This window comes from Oncorhynchus masou, chromosome 25 (genome assembly GCF_036934945.1).
Source record: "Oncorhynchus masou masou isolate Uvic2021 chromosome 25, UVic_Omas_1.1, whole genome shotgun sequence".
Classification (NCBI taxonomy): Eukaryota; Metazoa; Chordata; class Actinopteri; order Salmoniformes; family Salmonidae; genus Oncorhynchus; species Oncorhynchus masou.
Window position 1 is genome coordinate 38,140,623 of NC_088236.1, and position 11,598 is coordinate 38,152,220.

General features: G+C 41.8%; 1 protein-coding gene and 1 pseudogene across 2 annotated transcripts; both read right to left on the reverse strand.

Annotated features, from left to right (window-relative positions):
- Positions 1 to 1,253: 1,253 nt before the first annotated feature.
- On the reverse strand, positions 1,254 to 7,628 carry LOC135514279 (probable peptidyl-tRNA hydrolase). Of its 2 annotated transcripts, none has more exons than XM_064937645.1 (6): positions 7,599 to 7,628; positions 7,110 to 7,238; positions 4,602 to 4,821; positions 2,334 to 2,433; positions 2,185 to 2,230; positions 1,254 to 1,978 (listed from the first exon to the last, which is right to left on the reverse strand). In XM_064937645.1, exons 1-6 carry the CDS (start codon positions 7,599 to 7,601, stop codon positions 1,709 to 1,711), a joined length of 768 nt encoding a protein of 255 aa, XP_064793717.1. In that variant the 5' UTR covers positions 7,602 to 7,628; the 3' UTR covers positions 1,254 to 1,708. The 2 variants fall into 2 exon arrangements, with proteins under 2 accessions (XP_064793717.1, XP_064793716.1); XM_064937644.1 differs by having other exon boundaries at positions 7,590 to 7,609.
- Positions 7,629 to 9,851: 2,223 nt separating this feature from the next.
- LOC135513634 (natterin-3-like) lies at positions 9,852 to 10,529 on the reverse strand (annotated as a pseudogene).
- Between the last annotated feature and the right edge of the window lie 1,069 nt (positions 10,530 to 11,598).

Genomic DNA, 11,598 nt, shown 5'->3' on the forward strand with positions numbered 1-11,598 from the left:
ACATTTCACTCTCCAAGCCTCAATGTGAGCCAGTAGAACTGGGGAAACCTCTTGTTTTCACTTCTCGTCATATTCACCTTTCTCTTGACTTAAAACAGCATGCCAATACTGCACGGTTCCTAGGTAAGGAGAGTATAATGGCCCCAATAAGCTCGGTGAAGGTGGCTGGATGTGACATATGGCATCACTAAACCAGAGCCTCAATATAAGATCCTACACTAAACCATTAGGATTAGTTTGACGGTCTTATCCCAAAGAGAGGGAAGGAAGACAGTATCTTGCTTGATAATTACAAAGGACTACATTGAGAAAGTTCACCTTTACAACCAGTGAAATCGATCCACATTCCTATACTGATAATGTCCATATTATCGTTCCCAGGTCATCTGTTGGGGATCATGGTGAATAACAAATCCACTTTAAACTCAAAGCTTAAAAAGCCTCAACATCAAGAAATCTCTGAGGGTCTGCAATTTGAGTGACAATAATGCAGTTGTTTGTGTGTATCCATCCCCCATCCCTGTCTTTTTGTGTATCCCTGGTCTTAGCACATCTGTGAGCTTAGGGGAAGACCCCCCACTGGGCTTTGGGCTAGTGCAGCTCAGCCTATAACTGCTGAGGGGAAGCCATTCCTGAATAAATTAGCCCAGTGTCCAGACTTATTAGTGACCTCTGACCTTTCAGAGAAAAGTTAGAGGCCACCACTGCACTCTCCCAGGCTGACCACTCAGAGGGGCTGGGAAAGTGCCCTGGTAGGTGAGATGGCTGGCTCAAGGGGGTCACATAAGAGAAAGCAAAAGGGGTAGAGAGGTGGGGGTCTGTCATGAGTGGAGAGATTCCCTTTGAGTCCCATTCCCCACATCCACAAGTGTGGCCCTGATGCTTTGTTGTGACTCTGAGCTAAGGCCAAACAGAAGGCTTCAAACAGCCCTATCCTACAATGTTTGGCCCCCATTGTTTTCTCCCCCGCCCTTTCTTTCAACCTGCATTGCAATCTATTTGGCCCATTCTATCAGTTTCTCTCTCATTCTGCCTCTTTCTGTACTTTTTATATGGTCCTTTCTCAGTTTTTGTGGGCTGGTATTCACTTTGGTGAGAATCCTACACTTATTGAATGTTTGCTACTGCTCATTAAGAACACTCGTTGATTAAGAGTGTGGTTATAGGCTGACAAATAAAGGATGGAATCAATATGTTGTATCAGTAAATACACCAAAGACAATGAGTTTAGATGATGTGAGACTTTGGGTGGCTGAAACATAAATGAACCATGTTCTTTTATCAGGAAAACCCTCAGTTTATTCACTATTAGTTCCAATTCTTCTCAATGCCATTGGTAAGATGGTTGTTTAATCATTTTAAAATCAAGTATTGGTCTCTCCTTCGACCTTACACATAATTAGACCACCAAAAGCCATACACATGGTAGTTTGGGAAACTTAAAAATAAATGCATACTGCATACCAATCTAGATCTATGCGAAGATTATCTTATACACATCTACATTCTTTGTCCTTGAAATGAAGTGTGCTTACCTGGCATTCATTTCACATACATCCTAAACCAGAGCATAAACAAAGTCATAATAAATAAAAACATGTACACACTTTCATATTTCTGCAAGAGGCAGCTTTGTTTCAGCAGCAGCAAAGCTACTATCCCAGAGTAGTCATAGTTTCACTGGCTCTGTCAAAGTCTCTTGTTAGTCTCAGGTCTGGCCAGTGGTCGTGTCCTTTCGTGGAGCGCTTAAACGCTCCCTTTGTTTCCCAGTCTGTGATGCTAGTCTGCCTCCAGGTGGCAACACTGGGGACTGCATATTCTCCTTATCAGTGAGCTGGGAGAGAAGAATGTCCACACTCTCTTCTAAAACCCCACTCAGAACCTCCTGTTCCTCCTGAGAGAAGCGGCCCAGAACATGCCTGTCCACTGATGTTTTACCTGATGGTCTGCCAATCCCAATACGCAGTCTGGGCATCACCTGGGGGGCACAAGAATAGAATAGTAATTTATTGTCTGTCTTTTTGCTCCCCCCCCCCCCAGACAACAGTTTCCTTTGACAGACATGACATGACATTTCTCTGGTTTCTCTAGCACTTTCCACAAATTTGTCAAAGGGAACAGTCACCTCTCAATTCGTCCCAATGTGGGAAAGGAGAGTATTTGTCTGTGTGGAAGGTTACTTACATCAGTCTGCAGACACTCAACACAGGACCGCACACCATTGTGACCCCTGTCAGTCAACAACATATAGAATGAGCACAAAGTTGGGAAGATCACATTGTTGTCAGATAGCGTCAATAGTCATGCTGATATCTGTCTGGGAATCAACTCACCTGGCGCTCCCTCCTTGTTTCATAGCAAGCTTTCCAAGAGGCTTATCCAACTCATCATGAACCAGCAGTATGTGCTCAGGCTTGATGCTGTATTTACCCGCTTGATTCAAGATAATTAAAAACAAAATATCATTAACAATGATATCATTCATATGATCAACTATCATTAACAAACAGGAAAGCAAAGGCTAGCTTTTTCAAACAGAAATTTGCATCCTGTAGCACAAACTCCAAAAAGTTCTGGGACGCTAAAGTCCATGGAGAATAAGAGCACCTCCTCCCAGCTGCCCACTGCACTGAGGCTAGGAAACACTGTGACCACTGATAAATCTGCAATAATTGAGAATTTCAATAAGCATTTTTCTACAGCTGGCCATGCTTTCCACCTGGCTACCCCTACCCCGGTCAACAGCCCTGCACCCCCCACAGCAACTTGCTCAAGCCTCCCCATTTCTCCTTCACCCAAATCCAGATAACTGGTGTTCTGAAAGAGCTGCAAAATCTGGACCCCTACAAATCAGCCGAGCAAAACAACCTGGACCCTCTCTTTCTAAAATTATCCACCGAAATTGTTGCAATCCCTATTACTAGCCTGTTCAACCTCTCTTTTGTATCGTCTGAGATCCTCAAAGATTGGAAAGCTGCCGGGGTCATCCCCCTCTTCAAAGGGGGAGACACTCTAGACCCAAACTGCTACAGACCTATATCTATCCTACCCTGTCTTTCTAATTTGTCTTCATCGACCTGGCCAAGGCTTTCAACTCTGTCAATCACCACATTCTTATCGGCAGACTCAACAGACTTGGTTTCTCAAATGACTGTCTCACCTGGTTCACTAACTACTTCTCAAACAGAGTTCAGTGTGTCAAATCAGAAGGCCTGTTGTCCAGACCTCTGGCAGTCTCTATGGGGGTGCCACAGGGTACAATCTTCGGGCCGACTCTTTTCTCTGTATACATCAATGATGACGCTCTTGCCGCTTGTGATTCTCTGATCCACCTCAGACGACACCATTCTGTATACTTCTGGCAGTTCTTTGGACACTGTGTTAACTAACCTCTAGACGAGCTTCAATACCATACAACTATCCTTCCGTGGCCTCCAACTGCTCTTAAATGCAGGTAAAACTAAATGCATGCTCTTCAACTGATCACTGCCCACACCTGCCCACCCGCCCAGCATCACTACTCTGGACGGTTCTGACTTAGAATATGTGGACAACTACAAATACCTAGGTGTCTGGTTAGACTGTAAACTCTCCTTCCAGACTCACATTAAGCATCTCCAACCCAAAATCAAATTTATAATCGGCTTCCTATTTTGCAACAAAGCATCCTTCACTCATGCTGCCAAACATACCCTCATAAAACTGACTATCCTACCGATCCTTGACTTCGGGGATGTAATTTACAAAATATCCTCTAACACTCTACTCAGCAAATTAGATACAGTCTAACACAGTGTCCCCCGTTCTGTCTCCAAAGTCCCATATACTACCCACCACTGCGACCTGTATGCTCTCGTTGGCTGGCCCTCGCTTCATATTCGTCGCCAAACCCAATGGCTCCAGGTCATCTACAAATCTCTGCTAGGTAAAGCCCCGCCTTATCTCAGTTCACTGGTCACCATAGCAGCACCCACCCATAGCACACGCTCCAGCAGGTATATTTCACTGGTCACCCCCAAAGCCAATTCCTCTTTAGGACCCCTTTTCTTCCAGTTCTCTGCTGCCAATGACTGGAACGAACTGCAAAAATCACTAAAGCTAGAGACTCATAACTCCCTCACTAGCTTTAAGCACCAGCTGTCAGAGCAGCTCACAGATCACTGCACCTGTACATAGCCCATCTATAAATAGCCCATCCAACTACCTCAACCCCACACTGTTATTTTTATTTTTTATTTTGCTCCTTTTCATTCCAGTATCTTACTTGCACACTCATCTTCTGCACATTTATCACTCCAGTGTTTAATTGCTATATTGTAATTATTTAGCCACTATGGCCTATTCATTGCCTTACCTCCCTTACCCTACTTCATTTGCACACACTGTATATAGCCTTTTACTATTGTATTTTTGACTGTATGTTTGTTATTCCATGTGTAACTGTGTTGTTGTTTGTGACGCACTGCTTCGCTTTTGCTTGGCCAGGTAGCAGTTGTAAATGAGAACATGTTTACAACTAGCCTTTTGAACTAATTCCTCAGACAGTCAAAACTCAAAATGTATAAAATGTAAAAATACATCAAGAAGACAAGATTCCTCACCTGCTTTGGCCACGGATACACCATTAATGTTCATCAGTAGTCGTGGTCGGAGAAGCACGATTTGGGTGTCCTGTATGTCAGATACGATGACCTCACCGGACACGTGCCTATCACCACGCCAGTTATCAGCTACCCCAAGCCGGGAAGCAAGTGCTTCCAGCACTGCCATGCCTACGCTGTGGCGTGAACTGTTCATTCCAGGGTTTCCCAGTCCCACAACCTGCACAACGACAATAAATACATATTTTCCATCTTTGCATATTATATTTCTCTAAATGCCATTGGTGAGCACAGTGGTTCTCCTACAACAAGAACATACTGATTTGTGTCATGCTAGCCACACATCTTTAACTAACAATAACAAAGTCTTGTTTCAAATATATGATCAAAATCAGTTTTTGGCTCATAATTGTGCCAGGGAGCCTTGTTTTTGGAGCTCTTCATGTCTAACTTGTAATTATGAAGAATAAAAATGTAGAAGCCCCAGGTAGCCTACATTGCTGCTACCCCACATAGCAAACTTTAAAGACATATAACCCGCCTGCGAGAATCCCTTGATGTGTCCTAATACAAGTGCATAAAAATCAGCAAAATGGACAGCGTGAACTAAATCAAAGGACTGATCGCAGGCGAAGCGAGCCCTTCATCACGGCTCATTGTGGAATGGACACGTAGGCCTTAGCGGACTAAACTCCACTCAATGGTGTAGGAAGTTTCTGATGACTCCACCAACGCAGTGGAGCGGAGACCAGGCTTTGTGGAATCTAGCTCTGATTACATCAATTCGCCCAAGGTCAGTACTTCAAAAACTGTAAATAATGAAACCCCCTGTCTTGTACTTGTTTGTCCTTTGTAGTTGCGTGCTTTTCTTTGTTTGCTGAAATCCATACTTTTTCAATTAACATGAATCAAATACAACCAACGACTGTTTCCCTGCTGAGATTCAATTGGCACATTCGAATTAGAGATGATTTTCCATCTTAGAGCAACAGCAATGAACAAAGAGTTGGTGGTTGCATTTGGTTAACGTTTATTGAAAAATTATGGATTTCAGCAAACAAAAAAAGGCACCCAACTACAGAGGACAAACATAGGTACAAGGTAGGCGTTTCATAATAAAAAATAATTGAAGTATTGACCTTAGGTGAATCGATGTAGTCTGAGCCAGATTCCACAAAGCCTGGTATCTGCTCCACTCCGTTGGTGGAATCATCAGAAACTTTCTTCATCAAATCAAATTTTATTTGTCACATACACATGGTTAGCAGATGTTAATGCAAGTGTAGCAAAATGCTTGTGCTTCTAGTTCCGACCATGCAGTAATATCTAACAATTTCACAACTACTTTATACACACAAGTGTAGAGGAATGAATAAGAATATGTACATACAAATATATGAATGAGCGATGGCTGAACGGCATAGACAAGATGCAGTAGACGGTATAGAGTACAGTATATAGAGTGCCTTGCGAAAGTATTCGGCCCCCTTGAACTTTGCGACCCTTTGCCACATTTCAGGCTTCAAACATAAAGATATAAAACTGTATTTTTTTGTGAAGAATCAACAACAAGTGGGACACAATCATGAAGTGGAACGACATGTATTGGATATTTCAAACTTTTTTAACAAATCAAAAACTGAAAAATTGGACGTGCAAAATTAGTCGTTATACATAACTTGTATGCCTAAAACAATCTATTATCCATCTAATAATAAAAACAGAAATTTGTCAGTTAGTTAAAAGCCATCATTTTTTATTTTAAATACTTTTTGCCTAGTGAGCTTTGCAGCCCAAAAGACACTCATACCTAGGAAGGTGACGGCTACAGTAGTAGGCTAAGGGACCTAACGTCTCGTCCTGCCAAGTCTCCTCCTGCCAAATCTCCTCATGAGCCAGGTGTCCTGTTCAAATCCCACGGTGAAATAGGCTCAAAACAAGTGAGTTAGCCTAGGCTAGATTAAGCACGTGGGGTGATGAGTATGATACTGTTTTCACATGCAAAACTCATTACTTTTGATAAAAAATGCTTTATCTGCCTTCGCAATGAAAACTAATTTAAAATTCTAACATCTATTTTATGGAAAAGAGATGTATGTTTCTGGACGATGCACCATGCTACATTGTTGACAACATGACTTCAAAAGGGCGCTCCTCCCTCACCAATTTTGTCCGTTCACTTCACAGGTCATAGGCCGGTGCACCGTCGCTCAGGTTAATACGGACAATCATTGACAATAACACACACAGGAGCAAAAAAAAAATATGTATTTCACTTTTATAACGTAAAAACATAGATAAAGTTTGTCAAATGTACGTCAAACATTTAATGTGTTTGCATTTTAGCTAACCTTAACCTAATTGTATGAAACTGCTATATTAATTCTCCTAACCTGCTTGAAAAGTCAACACTGACCAACTGTATCCAATCTCGTCAAAACAGTGTCTGCAGTGTACTGACTACAACATATTTGTGTTGCAATAGTTTTTCTTTAATAATTCACTTACCAGTCTCCGGCGAGAATTTGTGTGGACTCCAGCTTCACTGCCCATCATAGGTCCAACGGGTCCAGTCAGCATCGCTCGATTTATCAGTTTTAATAAAAGTCGTCTCATTGTGACAAAGTTCAGCAGAGTCTTGAAAAACGGTGACACACAAAGCCAAAGTTTAGACCTACCAACAACAGTGAGTGACGTCTCCCAGGCTTTAATGTCTAGTGACGTTTCTCATAAGTACAGAAAAGGCAACGTTACAAACACTTTTACGTTCATAACTTCATGTTCTGTTGGAGTCAAAAGCCTACTGTCTGTGACCACCATCAATAGCTTAGATCCAATAACGTACTCCTGACGTTTCAGTTCAGTAATAAACTAATATATTTGAAATGTCTATAGTTTAAAAATCTCGGCCCTCGCTAGAAAATTGAGAACACAAAAGAAGAAACATTGGAAAAGGATATCTATATAGTTATTTTGGTAAAAACAAACCTGCCGTACCATGCAACTTTGACATTAATCAAAGAGACTGGAGGACAGAAAACTGAGAGGGTTCATTGTGACCAACTTCTGATCTTTTCAACCATACCGCCACCTAGCTTGGAGGTTTATAAATTCACTTACGGTGTCTTTAGAAACTATTCACACCACTTGACTTTTGCCACAGTTTGTGGTGTTACAGCCTGAATTTAAAATTGACTAAATTTAGATTTTTTTAACGATCTCCACACAACACCCCATTAGTCAAAGTGGAAAATGTGTTTAGAAATGTTTACAAATTAATAAAAATGAAAAGCTGAAATGCCTTGTGTCAATAAGTATTCAAGCCTAGATGAGTTCAGGAGTAAACATGTGCTTAACAAGTCACCTAATAACTTGCAAGGACTCACTCTGTAAGCAATAATAGTGTTTAACAGGATTTGTAAATGACTACCCCATCTCTGTACCCTACACATACAATTATCTGTAAGGTCCCTCAGTCGAGCAGAGAACTTATAGCAAAGTTTCAACCAAAAAGACCAATGGTTCGCAAAGAAGGGCACCTATTGGTAGATTAGCATGCTGCAGTTAATTACACTTTGGATGGTGTATCAACACTAACTCAGTTGCAGGAGGAGAAGGAAGCCGTTCAGGCATATCACCATGAGGCCAATGGTGATTCTAAAAAAGTTAGAGTTTAATGGCTCTGATAGGATAGGAAATAACTGAGAATGGATCAACAGCATTGTAGTTACTCCACAATGCTAATCTAAATAACAGAGTGAAAAGAAGGAAGCCTGTACACAATAAAAATATTCCAAAACATGCATCCTGTTTGCAATAAGGCACTGAAGTAATACTGCAAGAAAAGTGGCAAAGAATGGATATTTTTGTCTTGAATACAAAGCATTATGTTTGGGCCAAATACAACACAAACATCACTGAGCACCACTCCTCATATTTTCAAGCATGGCGGTGGCTGCATCCTGTTCTGGGTATGCTTGTCATCGGCAAGGACTAGGCAGTTTTTTAGAATAAAAATAAGCGGAATAGTCTGCTTTCCAACAGACACTGGGAGACAAATCCACGTTTCAGCAGGACAATTACCTAAAACACAAGGCCAAATATACTCTGGAGTTGCTTACCAAGATAACATTGAATGTTCCTAACTGGCATAGCTACAGTTTGACTTAAATCGACTTGAAAATCTATAGCAAGACTTGAAAATGGCTGTCTAGCAATGATCAACAACCAACTTGACACATTTTATAAAGAATAATTGCCAAATATTGTATAATCCAGGTGTGCAAAGCTCTTAGAGACTTACCCAGAAAGACTCACAGCTGTAATCGCTGCCAAAGGTGATTCTAACATGTATCAATTCAGGGGGTTGAATATTATTCTATTGAAGATATATTTGTGTTTTTTTGCCTCTATGAATTTTTTTTTTTTCATTTTCTTCCACTTTGACATTACGGAGTATTTTGTGTATATCGTTGACAAAAAAAAATCGATTGAAATCCATTTTAATCCCACTTGGTAACACAACAAGATGTGGAAAAAGTCAAGGGGTGTGAATATTGCAAATGCACTGAAAACACGCCTTAACACTCGTAGCAAATACACAGTGTAATATACATAGGCTACTGGTTTGGAAAAGGGATTTTGGACCTTTCGGCATTGTGAAACTTTATATGCTAAAATTATATTTCATTTCAATAGGCCATTGAAACTAATGATGATGATACAGCATTAGGTGCATGTACCTCAATCAGCCTGACGAACCGGTGTCTGTATGTAGCCTCGCTACTTTGATAGCCTCGCTACTGTATATAGCCTGTCTTTTTACTGTTGTTTTATTTCTTTACCTACCTATTGTTCACCTAATACCTTTTTTCACTATTAGTTAGAGCCTGTAAGTAAGCATTTCACCGTAAGCCTGTTGTATTCAGCGCACGTGACAAATAAACTTTGATTTGATTTGATCTGGTGTAGCCTACAGGAGTAAATGAGTTCAATGAAGAAAAGAGAAAAACAAAATTTTGCACCAAGATCATATTTATTGTCTAGAAAAATACTGCAAACATTTATTTTCTTGACACAATAACACACTATTAACTGTCTGTTTAATCTGAATATGGTGACACAGTATATCAGTTTATTCCTGTTTGATGAAAAATTATTGCGACACAAGGGTTCTAATTTCTTCACTTTGTGTCTGCAGAGATACCATGGGCACATTAGAGTTCAAAATTCACACATCTAGAATCTGTCTCAGTAGTCTGTCACATCAGGGTAGCAGGGGATGGCATCAGGGACAGGCTGGCATCTCTCTACGGCAGCAATCTCCCCACCCTCACACCATCATAAGTCCCTGTGATGGTGGTCCAGTGGCTGTCTCCATTATGGTAGGTCTGGCTCAGTCTACCCGTGAAGGGGATGTCGGCTGTCATCTTCCTGTCCTCCATCTGCACGGTACAGGAGTGGTTGGGAGGGACCAACAGCTCCACAGAGATGGAGTGGCTGATGGACTCCACCATGGTGGTACTCTCTGAAAAGCTCACGGTCTGCTGCTTGTTGAAGTCCATGGTGCCTGAACGGAGGATGGGCACCTTGGCTGTCATGGTGGTGGAACTGTTGTGGCTTTCCCAGACGATGTCCCAGGTCTTCTCAACAGTGCTGGTCTTCTCCAGCAAGACCGTCTTCTCTACACTGCTGCACTCCAGGTTGGTGACCCTGACGAACTGCAAGGCCTCAAGAGGGTGGTTGAACAGCTCGGTCGTTGGCCTACTCCAGGTGAGAGATGTGCTGGCTGTAGGCGTCTGTGTTGATGGCCAGGACCTGGTAGCTCTTGTACCAGTAGTCATAACCCTCCAAGGGCAGGAAGAAGGCTTTATGTTGGGTCACAACCTTTCCCAGACTGTATTTGTTCAAAACTGATGGGTTTTTCATGCTCAACAGTTCCCCGTGTGTATCAAGAATGGTCCACCACCCAAAGGACATCCAGCCAACTTGACACAACAGTGGGAAGCATTGGATTCAACATGGGCCAGCATCCCTGTGGAATGCTTTCAACACCTTGTAGAGTCCATGTTCCAACTAATTCAGGCTGTTCTGAGGGCAAAATGGGGGGGGGGGGGGGGGGTGCAACGCAATATTAGGAAGGAGTCCTTAATGTTTTGTACACTCAGTATACATATATACAGTACATATTAGATGTGTACTACCGTTCAAAGGTTTGGGGTCACTTAGAAATGTCCTTGTTTTTGAAATATATATATTTTTTAAATCCATTAAAATAACATCAAATTGATCAGAAATACAGTGTAGACATTGTTGATGTTGTAAATGACTATTGTAGCTGGAAACGGCAGATTTTTTATGGAATATCTACATAGGCGTAGAGAGGCCTATTATAAGCAACGATCACTCCTGTGTTCCAATGGCACACTGTGTTAGCTAATTAAAGTTTACAGCTGAAAACTGTTGCTCGGATTAAAGAAGCAATAAAACTGGCCTTCTTTGGACTAGTTGAGTATCTATTCCATGCGAGAAATTGCCATGAAACGGAAGCTCTTGTACAACGCTGTTTACCACTCCCTTCACAGAACAGTGCAAATTGGCTCTAGCCAGAATAGAAAGAGGAGTGGGAGGCCCCGGTGCACAACTGAGCATAATGACAAGTACATTGGAGTGTCTAGTTTGAGAAACAGACGCCTCACAAGTCCTCACCTGGCAGCTTCATTAAATAGTACTCGCAAAACACCAGTCTCAATGTCAACAGTGAAGAGGCGACTCCGGGATGCTGGCCTTCTAGGCAGAGTTCCTCTGTCCAGTGTCTGTGTTCTTTTGCCCATCTTAATCTCTTCTTTGTTTTGGTCAGTCTGAGATATGTTTTTTTCCTTGCAACTCAGGCCTAAAAGGGCAGCATCCCGGAGTCGCCTCTTCACTGTTTACATTGAGACTCAAATGTTTCCTTTATTTAGGCAATTTTGACCTGTTGCAATTTGGGCAGCATGCA

Bases quoted from the DNA above. Each gene is read 5' to 3' on its own strand.
- LOC135514279 (XM_064937644.1), bottom strand. The intron at 2,434-4,601 runs GTGAGGAATCTT...TCTTGAATCAAG, and splicing joins TGTATCCGTGGCCAAAGCAG to CGGGTAAATACAGCATCAAG. The intron at 2,231-2,333 runs GTGAGTTGATTC...GTTGACTGACAG, and splicing joins AAACAAGGAGGGAGCGCCAG to GGGTCACAATGGTGTGCGGT.